Here is a 21,781-nt window from a genome sequence, read left to right as displayed (position 1 = left end):
CTATGGTGGTCTGCTTGAAACATGGGTATTACAGTCTTTGTCAGGGAGAGGTTGAAAATGTCAGTGTCAAGACACTTGCCAGTTGGTCCACGCATGCTTTGAGTACACGTCCTGGTAATCCGTCTAGTCCCGCGGCCTTGTGAATGTTGACTTGTTTAAAGGTCTTGCTCACATCGGCTACGGAGAGTGTGATCACACAGTTGTACGGAACAGCTGGTGCGCTCATGCATGCTTCAGTATTGCTTGCCTCGAAGCAAACATAAAAGGCATTTAGCCCGTCTCGTGGCTGAGTTTCCCTTTGTAGTCCGCAATAGTTTGCAAGTGCTGCCACATCCGACGAGCGTCAGAGCCGGTGTAGTAGGATTCAATCTTAGTCCTGTATTGTCTCTAAACCTGTTTGATGGTTCGTCTGAGGGCATAGCAGAATTTCTTATAAGCATCCGGATTAGTGTCCCACTCCTTGAAAGTTGTAGCTCTAGCCTTTAGCTTGGTGTGGATGTTGCCTGTAATCCATGGCTTCTGGTTGTGATATGTACGTACGATCACTGGGGGGTCAATGCACTTATTGATGAAGCCGGTGACTGAGGTGGTATACTCCTGAATGCCATTGGATGAATCCTGGAACATATTCCAGTCTGCTAGTAAAACAGTCCTGTAGCGTAGCATCTGGGTCATCTGCCCACTTCTGTATTGAGTGAGTCACTGGTACTTCTTGCTTTAGTTTTTGCTTGTAAGCAGGAATCAGGAGGATAGAATTATGGTCAGATTTGCCAAATGCAGGGCGAGGGAGAGCTTTGTATGTGTCTCTGTGTGTGGAGGAAATGTTTTACTTCCTCTGGTTGCACGCGACATGCTGGTAAAACAGATTTTAAGTTTTCTGCATTAAAGTCCCCGGCCACTAGGAGCGCTGCTTCCGGATGGACATGTTCTTGTTTGATTATGACTTTATACAGCTCGTTGAGTGCGGTCTTAGTGGTAAATAGATAGTGTGGTCTACAGCTTATCATGAGGTACCTTACCTCAGGTGAGAAATACCTCGAGACTTCCTTAATATTAGACATCACGCTCCAGCTGTTATTGACAAATACACACACCACCACCCCTTGTCTTGCCGGGCATAGCTGTTCTGTCCTGCCAATGCACTGAAAACTCAGCCAACTGTATATTATCCGTGTTGTTGTTCAGCCACGACTTGGTGAACCATAAGATATTACAGTTTTTAATGTCCCGTTGCTGGGATAGTTGCAAACTGAGCTTATCCAGTTTATTCTCCAGTGATTGCATGTTGACCAATAGAACAGATGGTTGAGGCGGGTTACACACTTGACGACGAATTCTCACAAGCCACCCCGATTTCCGCTCCTTGTACGTCTGTCTTTCCTTCACATGAATGGCTGGGATTTTGTCCTTGTCTCGGGAAAACAGTATATCCTTTGCGTCGAACTCACTAAAGAAAAAATCTTCATCTAGTTCGATGTGAGTAATTGCTGTTCTGATACCCAGAAGCTCTTTTCTGTCATAAGTGACGGTAGCAGCAACATTATGTACAAAATACGTTTCACACAATGCGAAAAAAAAAAATAGCACCGTTGGTTAGGAGCCCGTAAAACTGCAGCCATCACCTCCGGCGCCATTGTCTGTGGATCTGTTGGGGCAGCATGCAAATTTGAGTGGGTTCAGGGTGTCTGGGATGATGGTGTGGCTGTGAGCCATGACCAGCCTTTTAAAAGTGTTTCATCGCTACAGATGTGAGTGCTATGGGGAGATTGTCATTTAGACAGGTTGCCTTGGTGTTCTTGGGCACAGGGACTCTGTGGTCTGCCGTAAACATATAGATATTAGACTGGGTCATGGATAGGGCAGTGATGGTAATTGAATAACCGTGTAACTGACGGTTATGGATGAAGACGGACATGTAAATAAAATAACCGTCAAAACCGTTTTAAATTAGCCGACATTCATTTAGATTTTTGTCAAATATTATTAACTTTATTTTAATGTAAATAAACTCTACCTAATAGTGGGAGTGTTTCCTACTGATTAAGCAATTGGTTTGTTAACTTAGTATCTATAAAAAACTCTACATCTCTATCCAACTTTCCTTTGATGCTCAAGGAGCTAGTCGCTGGTGGGGGGTGTAGAGCGCAATAAGCTTTGGCACTTGTTTAAAAAAAGTGGACTTTTTTTAATACAATGCACGTTTTCATTGCTTGCTAGTAAATAAATAAATCTGTCTTTTAAAAAAGGCTGGATGTGTCTGACTAACTCTTTGGCCTGAATGCCAAGCGTCACTTCATGAGGAAACCTGGCACCATCCCTACGGTGAAGCATGGTGGTGGCAGCATCACGCTGTGGGGAAGTTTTTCAGTGTCAGGGACCGGGAGACCAATCAGGATTGGGTCAAAGTACAGAGAGATCTTGACGAAAACCTACTCCAGAGCGCTCAGGACCTCCGACTGGGGAAAAGGTTTAGATTCCAACAGGACAACAACCCTAGGCACACAGTGAAGACAAAACAGGAGTGGCTTCGGGGACAAGGCTCAATGTCCTTGAGTGGCCTAGCCAGAGCCTGGACTTGAACCTGATCGAACATCTCTGGAGAGACCTGAAAATAGCTGTGCAGCGACACTCCCCATCCAACCTGACAGAGCTTGAGCGGATCTGCAGAGAAGACTGGGAGAAACTCCCCAAATACAGGTGTGCCAAGGTTGTAGCGTCATATACCCAAGAAGACTCAAGGCTGTAATCGCTGCTAAAGGTGCTTCAACAAAGCTCTGAGCAAAGGGTCTGAACACACAATTGAATCCATTTTAGAATAAGGCTGTAACGCAACAATATGGAAAAAGTGAAGGTCTGAATACTTTCCGAATGCACTGTATACTGTTAATAACATCCCAGAACACGCCCTTTTTAATTTCAGTAGTGCTCAGTTTAGGCACATTAGACATACTGTATCATCGAAGCTTGAAGCAAAACATCAATGATGGCAGTATTTTCCCCCAGGCCCCAGCCCCACTGATCCCATTTAGTTGGCAGAGCACCATTGCTGACTGGGTACTTTTTTTCAGTCTCCAGCGTCAGGCAGAAGTTATACTGACTCAAACAGCCCCTCTGGGATAGCAGCATTAAAGAGATGGCATTTCTCTAGGTAGGCCTAACTACTTCATTCAGTTGCATGAGCAGCCTTTTTGCTGTCCTCAAGGAAATGACCTCATTGAATAAATAGTTGGAGCTATATATGGGGCTGAAAGTCCCTCTGAATTGCTGCTCTTTCCCCTTTCACTTTTCTCTTCATTTAACTGCTTCCCTTCTCTCTCTCACCGGTTCAAACGGAGTATTTGATTTTCAAAGTTAGATCAACACCAGTGACTTAGATCTAACTGCAGTTTCATTCTTCTCAATGTTTATTTCATTTGTGTGTTGCTGGAGATATGGGCAATTCCACTGTAACCGAGCGATGCTGACCTTTTTAACCTTTTTAAAATGTATATCAAACCCCAAAAAATATTGCAAGTTTAACAAAACTCTATGCACAATGACTACTTTTAACCATTTCCACTGAGCATTTTAAAACACTTGCTTGAAGTGCAGTTAGTTTGGTAGCAATGACGGCACAAACAGCACAAACTTTGCATCTGCACTGTTCAAGTAAATGTGTTTTTGTAATATTTTTAGTGGAAATTGTTAAGTAGTCCTTGTACATAGAGTTGTATGGTTTTTGTTTAACTTAGAATCATTGAATTTTGGTTTGACATACATTTTAAAATGAAAGATCTTAGTCTCAGCATCACTGTTTGCATGGAATTGCCCACATGCACCTACACAACTGTTTCTTAACCTTTGGGACATGATCGCATCCATAATAGACATGGAACTATTTTTTTTTTTTTTTTAACCTTTATTTAACTAGGCAAGTCAGTTAAGAACCAATTCTTATTTTCAATGACTGCCTAGTGGGTTAACTGTCTGTTCAGGGGCAGAACGACAGATTTGTACCTTTTCAGCTCGGGGGTTTGAACTTGCAACCTTCCGGTTACTAGTCCAACGCTCTAACCACTAGGCTACCCTGCCGCTCAAGTCTCAAATGTGATAGCCGGACTCGGCACCTAGCTTAAAGTTTCAACTTCCACTGTGAGTGAGAACATTCAAATGATGGAATTCTATAAATGATTAGTCTTCTCAGTCTCTGTGTCGCTTGCGGAGTCTTGCGAGAGAATATTGGTGTATTGGTTACTCTAGTCCAGCGCTCTCAACCCTGTTCCTGGAGAGCTATGGTCCTGTAGGCTTTCGTGCCAACCCTAATCTAGCGCACTTGAATTTAATAATTAGCTGATTGATGAGCTGAATCACATTACAAATCTGGTTGGAGTGACCCTACAGGATGGTAGCTCTCAAGGAACAGGCATGGAGAGCCCTGCTCTAGTTTATCAAGCTTCTCTCTGGTGCTGTGAGTCTGATTGGCACTTTAAATGTCCTTTGGAGGTTTCATCTAGTTCTTGTCAAATCATGCTGATGCCCCAGAAAGTCCATATACTGTTTCTATGTATTCACTAACACTGCTAGTGCCATTACCTCTGTGTTTAGTATTAGTTGCCTGCTTGTTTTGATTATCTCTGTGGGTTCATTTGAATGGAACCACACACCCGTGAGAATGGCGGTGTTGATTTCTGGGTCTGTACTCTGTATGGTGTGAGCTTGGCATAGGCTGGGATAGGCGGTGCCATCTGGAGGAAGTATTATCTTCAATGAGCTTTGTTTGGGTATTGAGGAATAAATTGGTGTGTATGTTTAGTAGCAGACTGCCATTCTCCCTTCTGATGTTGTGCCATGTTATTGGTAGTGAGAGATTCCGTATGAAATCAGGACATAAAAAGACCATGATTTTGGGGATTTTCACAATGTAATCCATAGATTGGTGCTTAGGACGAAAGATTGTTGACATGTATTTGACATGTAAATTTGTATCTAAAAGCAGAGTAGAGAAATAATTTACCAAAGTTGGCATATTTATTGCATTTTAGCCTTACACAGGCATCCATTTATAGGTGTTACAAGACAACAATTGGTGTCATGTGAAGCTTTATAGGCTGACCACACCGCTCGCGTTGCAAAATACATTTAGAAATCTGTTATTCAATTATTGCACCCACACTGATCGCGCGCGCCTGCGTTGCCAAGGGATCAAATAGAAATCAGTTCTATTTCTGACGCAGATCACGCTGCAAGTCCTGCCTCCCCCATCTCCTCATTGGTTTATAGAAGCAGGTACCCATGCGCCATCTCCTCAGTAGTTATACCCACGTGGGTGACTGAAAGACAAACAAGGTCGGTGGCGGTAATGCACCTAATTTATGAAAGTTGCCAAGCGAAGAAAAGGCCTGGAAGGAAGATGGATGACTAGAAACGATTCGGTTGACCGTTTTATGTGTGGATTAATTGGTGGAGTAGAGGACCTTGTGCATTTTTTGGTAAAATAACATCTCAATGTTTATATCCCAGGACAAATTAGCTAGCAACAGCTAGCTAAATAGGACAAATTAGCTAGCAAGTGCAAACTAACTAGCTGAATTGCCATAAATGTTTAATGCTTTTCAACCTGTCCCCAAATTAATGTAATTTGAGTTTGTTTTAATATTTTTATAGCCTAGTGGTTAGAGCGTTGGTCCAGTAACCTAAAGGTCGCTAGATCGAATGCTGAGCTGACAAGGTAAACATCTGTCGTTCTGCCCCTGAACAAGGCAGTTAATCCACTGTTCCTAGGCCGTCATTGTAAATAAGAATTTGTTCTTAACTGACTTGCCTAGATAAATTACATAATATGCAACAATTATGGGTATATCAAAGTTCCAGAGTCGGATCTCTGCTAGTTTTAACGTTTTGGCCCATGTTATACAGAGAAATTGGCATTGACAAACACATTTTCACAATTACAATAAATCATAGCATGTTATTTGGCTTATTCAGTAGTTCTAACATTAATCACATAAAAGTATCATTTATATTCCTAAAACAAGTTTTTTTTTTTAAATTCTACTGTTGCTGCTTCCTGTTATGGATTTGTTTTTAATAGCCCAGTCTCAAAACACCAGTTTTAAATGTTCAAATTCATAATCAATATGCTGAAATTGGTTGTAATATTTTGAAGACTAAAAAATACTCCCTTCACATCAGAGGCTGGTGGGAGGAGCTATAGCAGGATAGGTCATTGTTATTGCTGAAATGGAATTCATGGAATGGTATCAAGCATTAAGGAAACTACACGTTTGACTCCATTCCAGCCATTACAATGAGCCCATCCTACCTCCAGCCTCCTCTGCTACACATACATGTGTCACACGTGTGTTTAGATTACTTATATTTTCCTACATTAGTAGCTACCTTTTTTAAACTGCACACACACCAACATTTACCAATCAGCCACTCTAAACTGGAATTGATTAGCTTGTTCTACTGTTTTCAATAGCGTGCACAAATTAATCACTCACATCGATATTGTATAGAAATCCATGGAACTGGGACAATAACTGCGGGGACATGTACAGTTTGTGCTCTTCTAAAAGACTAACTACAACTAAGTTGAATATACTGTACCTATTGATAGATGAGAACCTGTAGTGCCACAATGTTTATGGTAGATGGCCAATACAAAAAAGTTAATGCAACACTTTTGACTGGATCATTTGAATGAATAATCACCTCACAGATATAGTTCTACATAGTGACTCGTTGGCTTTCATTTGAGTGATAGCTTGACTGGCAAATCTGTGTATTTGTTTGTGGCCAGTGACTTTTCTGAAGACACCGCCCAGATTTTGTCCTTTCCATTTGAGATTGAAAATGCTATGGACAGGCACATATGATAAAATCAACGTGCCAAACCAAAGCTATTTATCTGTTTTAAAGCAATTGATTTAGTATCATCTTGATGACTACAAACTTTTATTTTAAGGTGAAAACTATTTGTAATTCCACTTAATTTGTGGTGAAAATACAAGCTTGTGTACAGTAGTAACACAAACTGTCCACATTAGGGAAATTAGCACAATACACAATTATTTACGGAGTAGCTGCTGTTCGAACCTGACCTGCCATGGCTATTGATACTAAGATTTATGCGTATTTGTGTATATTTAAGCAAGCATGTCAAACAAAGCAAGACATATAGTCAAAATAGCGATGAATTATGATTGCAAACATTGGCTAGTTATTTTTTCAGCTACTCTCATTACGATATGGCAGCATAACTATGAAGATTATCATCACAAATAGTAGGCAGTCTAAAGCAGTACTTGACAAACGACGTTAGGAATAATGGCGCACGCTGTATGGCACCAACTATAAAGGTTCGCCTACATCACACACAACGTTAATTGTTTTTGCTCCAATGCAATGTGAAGGGACTACGTCCTGCTTGTGCAAATGCAATATCCATTACAACAGACAGAAGGTTTGATAGCCTTCAATAAATATTTTTTGGATTGTTTGTTCAGATCCCCACAGGGTTTTTTATTTGAGCTGTTAAAGAAATATGATGCAGAAGAGGGTGAGTAAAGAGAACCCTAAAGGGAACGTGTGTGTGTGTAAAATAACATGTGCAGAACGTGATCCGGTTCCTTAGCTTTGAGAACGAGTTTTCCAGAGGGGCGGGGAGGGGTTTGACCACGAGCAACAACTCAGTATTTGCAGCCACGGACAATAATTTAATATGGAAAAATAAGTCATGTCAATTTAGGGTAATAGTATACGTTGCTCACTCACAAGCTAATGCAACAATTATACCTATTTCTCACTCATTTAACCATTTTAGAGTTTTAAAATGCTCTCAAACAGAATTTAACTGAACGCTCTAGATGAGCCACCGTCATGTCTGTGCAGCAGCCTGAACATTCGATGTCCCTAATGGTAGGCGATGGTACCAATCACAGCCAGCAATTTACTTGTATTATTCCACATCCTGCAAATTACCAGCAGGGGGCGACCATTTTGAAACCATTTTCACATTCACTCCGTTGGTAATGCTTACAAATTGGATCATAAGTCCTAAAGTAGCGGAGATCCCACTCTGGACCTTTCATATGCCTGTAGGGTGTCTTCTGTTCAATATATTAAACATTTTGCCATATCCAAAATCTGTGTTTCCAATATTCATAAATGTATTTACTTTTACTCTAGGCTTAAAAATCCTTATCAATAGGGGATCATTTCACTACGATTCTTCATCTGGTCAATCTATGTCATGGAAAGAGCAGGTGTTCATGTTTTGTACACTGTGTACAGTATGTCAACAATCCTTTCTCCAAAGGACCATTCTATCTATGGATTCAATTTAGTGAAAATCCCCACAATCATGGTATTTGTTTTGTCCTGGTTTCACTTGCTAACAAGAGGACTTGACTGATTTGATCATTAGGATGTTTCTGTGGATAGGAGACATTGTTTGAATTGATTTGTTGAAGTTTGTACTTTGTCCAAGATGAATGGTAGTGTTATCCAAGGCAGACAAACACCGTGACGCTGTTGCAAAGCGCAGAAGTTAGAGGCCTTTACCCCAGCAGATTGCTAAAATGTAGTTAAACTTCTGTACTTGCCTATAAGTAGTGTAAAATAAATAATTGCATTTGTTTCCACATTCATTTATCTTTTGACTCTCCTTTCTCTCGTTCTCCCTCTGTCCTGTCCCCCTCTCTTCCTCTCGCTCCTCCTGTCTCCAGTCGTGGGGGAAATCCAGTGTTACATGGAACTGCTGCTCTGCTCTGACTCCTCAGAGGCTGAGTTTCTGTTCAATTTGTCTCCAAGTGTGACTGCTCGCTAGCTGCATTGGCTGCTTTGTACCAGTGGGGAGAAACACTCCATATATGGTGGTGTGATGGTGGCCAGGGCCAAGTTTAGCAAAACAAGCATGCACACCTCCTCTCTTGAGACAGCCTCTCATTCTCCTCCCCTATTCCTTCTCCTCCATTCTCCGTTAGCCGCGGAAATCCCAGCTCCTGTGCAGAATGCAGTTCTAACATTGTGAGAACGTTGTTAGCTAGTTTACACTGCTGGTCATGCAAATGTAGTGCAGTGTATGCTGTAATAGTTGGTCAAGGGGCTAAAGCCTTACAACTGAAGGTAGTTAGTCTTAGATGTATTTTTTGCCTTTTTTGGTGTAGTCTTTATAGGGGGCATGAGCACGGCTTGTGGCATCTGAGGGAGAAGAAGGGAAAACATATTGCGATTAAAAGCACGGAATCTTGTGGGGGAGAAGAGTCAGACTTTATTTTTAGGCATGAAGACATGTCAGGGATGGGAGGAGAAAGGACTTTGGCGAAGCGTTCCGCCTACTCGTGTACCATTCTATTAATCTGCCTTCAGCATCACAACTTCACGACCACTTCCTGGGAAAAGAAAGCTTCCCGTATAAACACACAAACGCTGTGTATGCACACGCTCACATGCACACATACATACATACTCCTTTCTAAAGTAGTGAGCCAAATCACCTATGGAAAAATATACTATACAAAAATATAAAGTGTTGGTCCCATGTTTCATGAGCTGAAATAAAAGATCCCAGAAATGTACCATATGCACAAAAAGCTTCTCCCGTTGTGTGCACTAATTTGTTTACATCCCTGTTAGTGAGCATTTCTCCTTTGCCAAGATTAACCATCCACCTGACAGGTGTGACATATCAAGAAGCCAATTAAACATCATTGTTACACAGGTGCACCTTGTGCTGGGAACAATAAAAGGCCACTCTAAAATGTGCAGTTTTGTTACACAACAGAATGTCACAGATGTCTCAAGTTTTGAGGGGCCGTGCAATTGGCCTGCCAACTGCAGGAATGTCCACCAGAGCTGTTGCCAGAAAATTGAATGTTCCTTTCTCTACCATAAGCGTCATTTTGGATAATTTGGCAGGACTTTTACCCGGCCTCACAGTCACAGACCACGTCTAACCACGCCAGCCCAGGACCTCCACATCCAGCTTCTTTACCTGCGGGATTGTCTGAGACCAGACAGCTGACAAAACTGTGGGTTTGCACACCTGAAGAATTTCTGCACAAATGGTCAGAAACCGTCTCAGGGAAGCTCATTGGCGTGCTCGTCGTCCTCGCCAGGGTCTTGATCTGACTGCAGTTCGTCGTTGTAACCAACTTCAGTGGGCAAATGCACACCTTCGATGGCCACTGGCATGCTGGAGAAGTGTGCTCTTCACGGCTGAATCGCGGTTTCTACTGTACGGGGGATATGGCAGACAGCGATCTCTATGGCAGTATATCGTCATGTGGGCGAACGGTTTGCTGACGTCAACATTGTGAACATAGTGCCCCATGGTTGAGGTGGGGTTAATGTATGGTCAGGCATAAGCTACAGACAACGAACACAATTGCATTTTATTGATGGCAATTTGAATTCAGAGATACCGTGACGAGATCCTGAGGCCCATTGTCGTGCCATTCATCCGACGCCATCACCATGTTTCTGCATGATAATGTGCGTCTCCATGTCGCAAGGATCTGTACACAATTCCTGGAAGCTAGAAATGTCCCAGTTCTTCCATGGCCTGCATACTCACCAGATATGTCACCCATTGAGCAAGTTTAGAATGCTTTGGATCAACGTAGCCGACAGGGTGTTCCAGTTCCCACCAATATCCAGCAACTTCGCACAGCCATTGAAGAGGAGTGGGACAACATGCCACAGTCAACAGCCTGATCAACTCTAAGCAAAGGAGGATGTTGCGCTGCATGAGGCAAATGGTGGTCACACCAGACACTGACTGGTTTTCTGATCCACGCCCCTACTTTAAAAAAAATACAAATGATATATGTATTTTTTTAAGGTATCGGTGACCAACCGATGCATATCTGTTTCCAGTCATGTGAAATCCATAGATTAGGGCCCAAATGAATCTATTTCAATTAACTGATTTCCTTACATGAACTGTAACTCATTAATATCTTTGAAATTGTTGCGTTTTTATATTTTAGTTCAGTGTACATAATATACTTGATGAATAATAAGTCGACAACGTATCTGTTTAATTTCTCTGACGTCCAACATATGTTTTTAAATAACAAAACATATCAGGCATGACATCCATCAGCAATTAGACAAAATACAGACGTGGTGCTCGTCTGTTTCCCTCCATGGGTCACAGTATGAGGCCTTGCTATTGGGGCCTTGCTACATGGGGCCTTGCTATTTTGAGACTATGGCTCTGACTGTTCCAGTACTCCAGAGTTATGTGCTCAGCCTGGCATACCCCTCGCTCCGGCTCTGCTTCTCCCAACAACTATTTTTAAACATCTGGAATTTGACCAAACATTTGCTTTCTACTCAAGCCTTTTAAAGTCCAGAGGCTGTTGTTTTCTGTTCCACATGCCTGGAGATGGGATCGGACAGGATGGAGAGGGAATGGTCCCTGTCAGATCTATTGCTTTAACTAACGAGAATTGGTTATAATTAACATCCCCGACGAAGAAAAGGTTTCAAATGAAACGGATCATAATAGTAAACGGCATCACCCCATGTCTTAGGTGTGTTCGTGTAGTTCAGTGGTTCTCAAACCTTTTCTAGTCCTGTACCCCTTCAAACATTCAACCTTCAGCTGAATACCACCTCTAGCACCAGGGTCAGCGCTCTCTCAATTTTTTTAAAGCCTGACACACACTACACAATGCATTTATTAAACATAAGAATGAGTGAGTTTGTCACAACCCTATCTCGTGGGAAGTGACAAAAGAGCTCTTATAGGACCGGGGCACAAATAATATAATAATCAATGATTTTGTGCTTGGCCATCTTGCATATAAAACCATATTTGTTCATCAAAATGGTGGTTATTCACCATAGGTTAATGAGAAGGGTGTACTTGAAAGGATGCACATAACTGCAATGTTGTCTTGGAGAGAGTCGGTCTTATTATTTTCCACAGACAGTCTGTGCCTGTGTTGCAAAGGGCAGTGGCTTCTGGTTTTAAATTAAATTGTCACAAACGCTTGTTGATATTTTGATGAGGGTCTCTTGTTCAGATATTGGTAAGTGGACTGGAGGCAGGGCATGAAAGGGATAATGAATCCAGTTTGTGCCGTCTGTTTCGGGAAAGTACCTGCATAATTGCGCACCCAGCTAACTCAGGTGATTCGCTACGTCACATTTTACATTGTCCGTAAGCTTGAGTTCATTTGCACACAAAAAAATCATACAATGATGGAAATACCTGTGTGTTGTCCTTGTTAATGCAGACAGAAGAGCTCCAACTTGGCCTCAATTTTGTCCTGCACATCGAATATAAACTCAACAAAAAAATAAATGTCCCTTTTTCATGACCCTGTCTTTAAAGGATAACTTCACAGATCTTCATTGTAAAGGGTTTAAACACTGTTTCCCATGCTTGTTCAATGAACCATAAACAATTAATGAACATGCACCTGTGGAACGGTCGTTAAGACACTAACAACTGACAGACGGTAGACAATTAAGGTCACAGTTATGACAACTTAGGACACCAACTCTGAAAAACACCACAAGGAAGATGCCCAGGGTCACTGCTCATCTGCATGAACGTGCCTTAGGCATGCTGCAAGGAGGCATGAGGACTGCAGATGTGGCCAGGGCAATAAATTGCAATGTCCGTGCTGTGAGATGCCTAAGACAGCGCTACAGGGAGACAGGATGGAGAGCTGATCGTCCTTGCAGTGGCAGACCACGTGTAATGACACCTGCACAGGATCGGTACATCCAAACATCACACCTGCGGGACAGGTACAGGATGGCAACAACAACTGCCCGAGTTACACCAGGAACGCACAATCCCTCCATCAGTGCTCAGACTGTCCGCAATGGGCTGAGAGAGGCAGGACTAAGGGCTTGTAGGGCTGTTGTCTGGTGAGACTGCGATATATCACTGGCAACCACGTCGCCTATGGGCACAAACCCACCGTCGCTCGACCAGAAAGGACTGGCAAAAAGTGCTCTTCACTAACGAGTTGTCGTTTTGTCTCACCATGGGTGATGGTCGGATTCGCGTTTATCGTCGAAGGAATGAGCGCTACACCGAGGCCTGTACTCTGGAGCGGGATCGATGTGGAGAGTCCGTCATGGTCTGGGGCTGTGTGTGTCACAGCATCATCGGACTGAGCTTGTTGTCATTGCAGGCAATCTCAATGCTGTGCGTTACAGGGAAGACATCCTTCTCCCTCATGTGGTACCCTTCCTGCAGGCTCATCCTGACATGACCTTCCAGCATGACAATGCCACCAGCCATACTGCTCGTTCTGTGCGTGATTTCCTGCAAGACAGGAATGTCAGCTTTCTGCCATGGCCAGCGAAGAGCCCGGATCTCAATCCCATTGAGCACATCTGGGACCTGTTGGATTGGAGGGTGAAGGCCCCTTGATAACCAGCGCACTTCTGTATGTTGTAAAAGTGTTACATGGTCGCTGCCATATCTTTGCGTAATGCAGAAAATACACTAGAGTTCAGGGGCCTTGATTTAACAAAGTTAACCATTTTCACTGTAGTGTCCAACACGTCTTTCAAGTTGTCAGGTATTCCCTTGGCAGCAAGAGCCTCTCTGTGGATGCTGCAGTGTACTCAAGTGGTGTCAGGAGAAACTGCTTGCACGCACGTTACCACTCCACTATGTCTCCCTGTCATAGCTTTTGCACCATCAGTACAGACACTAGCACATCTTGACCCCAAGTCCATTTGATGTCACAAAGCTATCCAGTACTTAAATAATATCCTCTCCTGTTTTCCTGGTTTTCAGAAAAGGATGTCTTCCTTAATTGACCCCCCCCCCCCATAAATGTAACAGACATGTGGCGGGCCTGGCACAGCTCCTGGTATGTCTGACTCATCCAGCTGTAACGCACAGAATTCACTGGCTTGTATGCGAAGCAGTAATTGTTTCAAAACATCTCCTGGCATGTCACTGATGCGTCTTGAAACTGTTGTTTGATGAAGGCGATTGTCTGTGTAGTTTTTTGGGGGGCCTTTTCCCACAGCATTGTCCCAGCCATATCCGCGGCAGCAGGAAGAATTAAGTCCTCCACATAGTATGGCGCTTGTCTGTCGTAGCCACTCGGTAGCTCACCGTATAAGATGCTTCTAGACCCTTCTTATTAATGCTATCTGTTGCTTTTATACATATCTTACTACTCGAAAGTTGTCTTAATTCTCACTCAAACTGTGGTTGATTTTTCAAATTGGCATGTTTCGTTTCTAAATGTCTGCAGAAGAGTGACAGTTTCATAGAGTTGTGAGTACTTTTGCACATAACACACTGTGGCTGAGGAAAGGCACTACTCCCAATATAAGTGAACCCGGAAATCAATGTAGTTCTCATCATATTTGCGCCTCTTCGATGGTTCAACGTCCCGGTCTGTTCGGTGCTTTCCCGGCTAAGGGGGCAGTAGCTCTTCGGCTGCATCAGATTCACAACTGTTAGTGTCCCAGCTAGCAACAAATTTAGAGTTACTGATGCTAGCATTGGATGTGCTCGTGGAAGCAGAACAACTTGTCGTTGACAGGTGCAGGTGTAGTACTGCTGGTAGTAGCAATACTACCAGTTGAGCTGGTATGTGTCTCTATGGACACGGGCCTAACTTTCTTTTAAGCATTTATCAATATTCGTACAAAAGGAATGAGCAGCAGCTACATTTGGCTACATACAGACCGTTAGTGGAGTTCCCGCGAGAGAGTAATGGTTAATGTAATTGGATGTTAATTATTTGATTCGGCTACCTGTATTTGACATTGTTGTTATTTCGCTGAACACAATATAGTTCAATTTTATTTTTGGCAGTCAAACGAGGCTACTCCCGCAAGGAAAAAAACATTACGCAAATGTATAGCCCCATTTTGAAAATGTGAATCACATTTTTATTTGGCGTACCCCCGACGGCATTGTTTGGGAATAGGCCATGTAGCTGAATGAAAATGTATCTTTTTTTTCTCCCCTTCAATGTTTTATTTTTGTGTTGCCAAACAGGAAAGTCCCAAGGAAATCAACCAATAATAAAATGAAAACGTGGAAATACAGTAGGCTATTGCTGAATGGTGTGCAGCTGCTACCAACAAACTGTTGTTCTTTTTATTCTTTTCATCCTTTTCTCTCAGCTTCTCCTTCCAATGTTCAAGTTTGACATGCGCATTGTATTCTTCTACAAGCTGGTGTGCATACATTTTGTTAGATGATAGGATTGATAAATGTGTTTTAGTAGATATTGACTTGTCGCTTGTCACCAACTTTGTTCTCACTGCGTCACCCACTGAATCATGTTTCTAAGACGTTGCCATGCAACCCAATACGTTGGCAGTGTGCTCCCAAGCAGCAGTGTTTTTTCACTGTAGTTCAGATATGGTTCAGACCGATAAAGAACTGATAAGATAGCAGCAGTGAGTCAGTCAGTGTCCCTGCCTTAGCATCACTGACTGAAGAGTTAATACCTGTTCATAATAACATTAACCTATTCCTGAGAGTTAATCTATTTGTGTCTCTATAGTTTAATACACTCTCTAGGAGTTATGAAGAAATTCAGATTGTTACTTGCGTATATAAAGTACTAGGTGTTTACGTTAGGGTCCTATTTATGTTTCTACCCTGTTTTTTAATGTTTGGATCATGGCTCTTTTTATTTTTATGCTCTAAGGTTTCAGTCCTCTCAGCCCCCAATAACCTCTGGACACACACAGACACTGAACATACACTAGTCTGAAAGAAGGGTTCTGAATCTCCCCAGGTGTTGCCCACAAACACGCATGGAATGGACATTCACACAAAGTATTTCCAGTTTTTGCAATGGGGGAGGGGCATGGATGGCTCTTGTCCAATGCATGTCCAGTTATGTATGATTGACATGTTGAGTGAGCAGTCAGGATGCTGCTTTGCACCTGAGAAGTAGGTCGCTTTTTTTCCCCCAGAAAGGATGATACTTAGTGTTTACAGTCCTGTTTTAACTGGTATTTCATAGGAAATGTGGTAACAATGGAATCTTATGTTGATGTCTATGAAGTAAATGCAGCTCTTCCTGGTACCTGTAGACTACTTCATAGGCATGCAGGTGCTTTGTGTAATTGCACCTTTACATTTTTCAATTAACCCAAAATGAAGTGATTGGTCATTACCACAATCGGCCATTTTACCGTGACGTTTCTAAATGCCAACTAATACAACTTCTACAATCCACTATTTAAAAAGTGTAGCCTAACTACTTTTTTCCCCTCATGGCTCATAGCCGGGCTACGTAGAGTTGTCTCTAAAGAGGAAATGAATTGCACACTGAGGGACTGGCTTCATGACACAATGACATTATCTTCAGAGTACTGGGCGGGGTGGACCATGTCCTGAATTGCTGTGCTCTAAGGGAGATTGTGTGTGTAAGCGTGTGTCTGTGGGTGTGAGCATGTCTGCATGTGCTTTTTCTCCTTAAATAGTAGTTCTGTGTGAGGTACATCCTTTATTAGGAAGTGGAGTAGAGATGATGAAACCGCTGGCAGCAAGCTGTACACTGACTTCTGCAGAGTAGAGGGGGAAGAACAGACACACAGGATCAGAGAGGTTATAGTAAGGTTTGTTGTAATGTTATTCTTGGAACAAACTACAAACCTCAGAGGTTGACACAGATCTATTGGTGTCAGAGAATGACAGTTGACAAATCCATTGCCCTGCATTCTGTGTTTTAAGCTTGGTATGAGTTATGTCAATTTCACTTCACCAAATCAAAGTTCTGGAATTCTTTATTTGATCATATTATATGCCCAATTCCTGAATGACATTTACTGAAACGGACAAACATGTTATCCAATGTGGCACTTAAATGTCCCAATTGTTTTGGGTACAAAGTCTAATTGCACCCTAAAAATAATGCTGTCACTTTATATTTGCTTGATCGCATGTTTTATGTTGGTTTCTCTTTTCCAATGAGTTTGTTTTCTTTCTCTCTTCCAGGATTCTATCAATGCCTTCGTTCTAGATCTGGACTACCCTGCCCTACGGAAAAACAAAAACATAGAAACCTTTTTAAACAGATGTAAGTATACGTTTGATAATAGGTCATGTGAATGTGTGTAATGGATGACTGAATCCTCTCTCCTCCACGCAGATGAGAAGGTGATGGGGCACATACGAGACTTTCAGATGAGGTCTGAGGACTTTGACAGGGTGAAAGTGATCGGCAGAGGGGCGTTTGGTGAGGTTCAGCTGGTGAGATTTTTGTATTTCATAGAGATGTTAAGGACCTGCGTATTCACTACACCACTTAGTTTTGACTCTACCCCTATGTCTTTGTCTTCACGTCTCTCTTTCTGACACTTTAATTCCTTTGTTTTCCCCAGGTTCGACACAAAGCCTCTCAGAAAGTGTATGCCATGAAGTTGCTGAGCAAGTTTGAGATGATCAAACGATCTGACTCTGCCTTCTTCTGGGAGGAGAGGGATATTATGGCCTTCGCCAACAGTCCCTGGGTTGTACAAGTAAGGCATGACTAGGGCTGTTACGGTGACCATATTACCGCCGCACTGGCAGTCACGAGTCATGAAAGCAGTCAAATTCCACGTGACCGTTTAGTCATGATAATTAGGCTTCTCCAAGCTCCGATGCTGCTGATGGTCATTAGTAGCCTACAAACTTGCTAAAAGCCTGTTATTCAGCACTATTGTCTCTCTAATCACTCTAACATCAATGCAAATCTAATCAAACATTTCTATAGGGTATGCAATTTTGTGAGAAGACAGAGTGATGACCTCTATTAAAAAGAGGAGGATCCCATCAGCTTTCTATAGGCTAGGCCTACTAGATTTATCAACTTTGCTAATGTTAAGCACATTGCTTCTCTATACAACAGGAGTACAGCCTACCTGGCTGGCATGAAAATGAGCCACAGGAAAAGCGACCTCCATTCGCTATTTAAGTACATAGATCGATAGGGATGGGAACCGAAACAGGGCCCGGGGCTAAATTATGAAAGATTGTAGTATGGTTAAGCTCTAACGTTATCGGTTCTGCTTTCGGTACTGGAGAAATTAAGAAAATACATTTCCTATTTATTATTGCTACATAAATGTTATCTTGCACATTTTATCTCACCAACCGTTTCTAATTTGCAGTAAGATTAAGACATTCGTCTGATGCATTTTCGCTATTCCCAATCCAGAAGAGATGTCTCTGACACTACAGCACACACAGCCCCCTGCTCTTAATTAGTGACCATGGCTGAGAGAACTAAACGTTCAACAGTGTGGTTACACTTCACCAGATTCGATGCTTGTTGCCACAAGTGCAACAAGACTTTTGCTTGTAAGGGGCGGAAGCACGAGCAATCTGTCCAAACATCTATGGAAAGTGCATCATGTACAGGCAGAGAAACAGTTTGACTGCCCAGCTTGTAGTTCATCTCTCGTTGCCTGATCTACATTAGGTATGTATGCTAGCAGCCTAGAGCCCACACACAGAGTTAACTCAATTATGCGAACATGGGTTCCTGATCAAAAGTAACCATTAGCCAGCTGATTATTTAGCTATTTTTGCGTTCAGAAATTCAATCACCCATTTAAAGATTTTGCTACTTTTTTGTTAGTTGCAGCTACAATGAACCAACCCACTCCCCCTCTAATACCGCTGGTCCAAGCCAAAAGCCCAAAGCCCCTTCACGCTGGCAGCCAGTGGGAGGATGACTGAGGAGAGGGTAACCAAGTTCATAGTGAAAGGCCGACACCCCTTTGCAACAGTGGAGTTCAAGGGCTTTAAGTAACAGTCTGTCAGTATATATTGAGTTGTATACATTTTGGGGGATATAGTAGTATATACACAACAACACAATAATTCAATAATGATAATTCAACACGTTAAAATATTTTTCTTTACTGTAGGGAGATGAGCAAGGCACTCAACCCCAAATACAGATGCAGTCGAAGTTTACATACACTTACTTAGGTTGGAGTCATTAATTCTCGTTTTTCAACCACTCCACAAATTTCTTGTTAACAAACTATAGTTTTGGCAAGTCGGTTAGGACATCTACTTTGTGCATGCCACATGTAATTTTTCCAACAATTGTATACAGACAGATTATTTCACTTATAATTCACTGTATCACAATTCCAGTGGGTCAGAAGTTTGCATACGCTAAGTTGACTGTGCCTTTAAACAGCTTGGAAAATTCCAGAAAATTGTCATGGCTTAAGAAGCTTCTGATAGGCTAATTGACATCATTTGAGTCAATTGGAGGTGTACCTGTGTATGTATTTCAAGGCCTACCTTTCAAACTCAGTGCCTCTTTGCTTGACATCATGGGAAAATCTAAAGAAACCAGCTAAGACCTCAGAAAAACAATTGTAAACCTCAAGTCTGGTTCATCTACACCTGCAATTTCCAAACGCCTGAAGGTACCACATACATCTGTACAAGACTGCTTCGATCACGTGGATTGGGATATGTTCCGCATTGCGTCCAACAACAACATTGACGAATACGCTGATTCAGTGAGCGAGTTCCTTAGAAAGTGCATTGATGATGTCGTTCCCATAGCAACGATTAAAACATTCCCAAACCAGAAACCGTGGATTGATGGCAGCATTCGTGTGAAACTGAAAGCGCGAACCACTGCTTTTAACCAGGGAAAGGTGACCGGAAACATGACTGAATACAAACAGTGTAGCTATTCCCTCCGCAAGGCAATCAAACAAGCTAAGCGTCAGCATAGAGACAAAGTAGAGTCCCAATTCAACGGCTCAGACACGAGGTATGTGGCAGGGTCTACAGTCAATCACGGATTACAAAAAGAAAACCAGCCCCGTCACGGACCAGGATGTCTTGCTCCCAGGCAGACTAACTTTTTTGCCCGCTTTGAGGACAATACAGTGCCACTGACACGGCCCGCAACCAAAACCTGCGGACTCTCCTTCACTGCAGCCGACGTGAGGAAAACATTTAAACGTGTTAACAAAAGGCTAAGCTTGAGAGGCAATATATTTATTTCATTTCATTTGCGATTTTCATGAATAGTTAACGTTGCGTTATGGTAATGAGCTTGTTTTGCTATGGTTGAAAAGCATATTTTGAAAATCTGAGATGACAGTGTTGTTAACCTGTTGCGACGAGCAATCCCGTATCCGGGAGTGTAATACGGGATTGCTCGTCGCAACAGGTTAACTTCTTGCGTCGAGCCATCCCGGATCCGGTATCGTGACTACAGCCTCAAGCTCATTACCATAACGCAACGTTAACTATTCATGAAAATCGCAAATGAAATGAATCTATTTGCTCTCAAGCTTAGCCTTTTGTTAACAACACTGTCATCTAAGATTTTCAAAATATGCTTCTCAACCATTGCAAAACAAGTATTTGTGTAACAGTATTGATGGCTAAAGTACCATTTAGCATTAGCATTCAGCATGCAACATTTACCACAAAAACCATAAAAGCATTCAAATAAAATAATTTACCTTTGAAGAACTTCAGATGTTTTCAATGAGGAGACTCTGTTAGATAGCAAATGTTCCGTTTTTACAAAAAATATTATTTGTGTCGACTAATCGCTCCGTTTTGTTCATCGCGTTTGGGTAAGGAAAAAAATAAAATAAGTCATTAAAACGTGAACTTTTTTCAAAATTAACTCCATAATATCGACAGAAACGTGGCAAACGATGTTTAGAATCAATCCTCAAGGTGTTTTTCACATATCTATCGACGATAAAATCCATCGTGGCAGTTTACTTTAAATTCTGAAGAAATGGAACACGCATGGACCTACAGATTACGCACACAGGACACCGGGCGGGACACCAGGTAAATGTAGTCTCTTATGGTCAATCTTCCAATGATATGCCTACAAACACGTCACAATGCTGCAGACACCTCGGGGAATAGACAGAAAGCGCAGGCTCATTCCTGGCGCATTCACAGCCATATAAGGAGACATTGGAACACATCTCCTTCAGAATCCGGGGCATTTCCTGTATGAAACTTCATCTTGGTTTCGCCTGTTGCATTAGTTCTGGGGCACGCACAGATAATATCTTTGCAGTTTTGGAGACGTCAGAGTTGTGTCTTTCCAAGGCTGTCAATTCCATGCATAGTCAAGCATCTTTTCGTGACAAAATATTGCGCTTAAAACGGGCACGTCTTTTTATCCAATAATGACACAGCGCCCCCATAGGTTCAACAGGTTAACAACACTGTCATCTCAGATTTTCAAAATATGCTTTTCAGCCATAGCAAAACAAGCATTTGTGTAAGAGTATTGATAGCTAGCATAGCATTAAGCCTAGCATTCAGCAGGCAACATTTTCACAAAAACAAGAAAAGCATTCAAATAAAATCATTTACCTTTTAAGAACTTTGGATGTTTTCAATGAGGAGACTCTCAGTTAGATAGCAAATGTTCAGTTTTTCCAAATAGATTATTTGTGTAGGAGAAATCGCTCCGTTTTGTTCATCACGTTTGGCTGAGAAAAACCCCCGAAAATTCAGTCATCAACACGCCGAACCTTTTTCCGAATTAACGCCATAATATCGACAGAAACATGGCAAACGTTGTTTAGAATCAATCCTCAAGGTGTTTTTCACATATCTATTCGATGATAAGTCATTGGTGGCAGTTTTGTTTCTCCTCTGAATCACATGGGAAAATACATGCAGCTGGAGATTACGCACCAATTTCGACGGAGGACACCAGGCGGACACCTGGTAAATGTAGTCTCTTATGGTCAATCTTCCAATGATATGCCTACAAATATGTCACAATGCTGCAGACACCTTGGGGAAATGACAGAAAGTGTAGGCTCGTTC

General features: G+C 42.1%; 1 protein-coding gene across 1 annotated transcript in view; it reads left to right on the top strand.

Moving 5' to 3' along the window:
- Positions 1-21,781, top strand: part of LOC115138621 (rho-associated protein kinase 2-like) — a 56,426-nt gene that overhangs the window by 9,241 nt on the left and 25,404 nt on the right. The window contains exons 2-4 of the mRNA XM_029675670.2: positions 16,943-17,024; positions 17,097-17,197; positions 17,329-17,466. Coding sequence (XP_029531530.2) covers positions 16,943-17,024; positions 17,097-17,197; positions 17,329-17,466 — 321 coding nt within the window. The remainder of the gene's footprint in view (positions 1-16,942; positions 17,025-17,096; positions 17,198-17,328; positions 17,467-21,781) is intronic.

The sequence above is a fragment of the Oncorhynchus nerka genome, linkage group LG12 (assembly GCF_034236695.1).
Source record: "Oncorhynchus nerka isolate Pitt River linkage group LG12, Oner_Uvic_2.0, whole genome shotgun sequence".
NCBI classification, from domain to species: domain Eukaryota; kingdom Metazoa; phylum Chordata; class Actinopteri; order Salmoniformes; family Salmonidae; genus Oncorhynchus; species Oncorhynchus nerka.
Note: the sequence above shows the minus strand (reverse complement) of the source record. Positions and strands in the feature narration are given on the sequence as shown.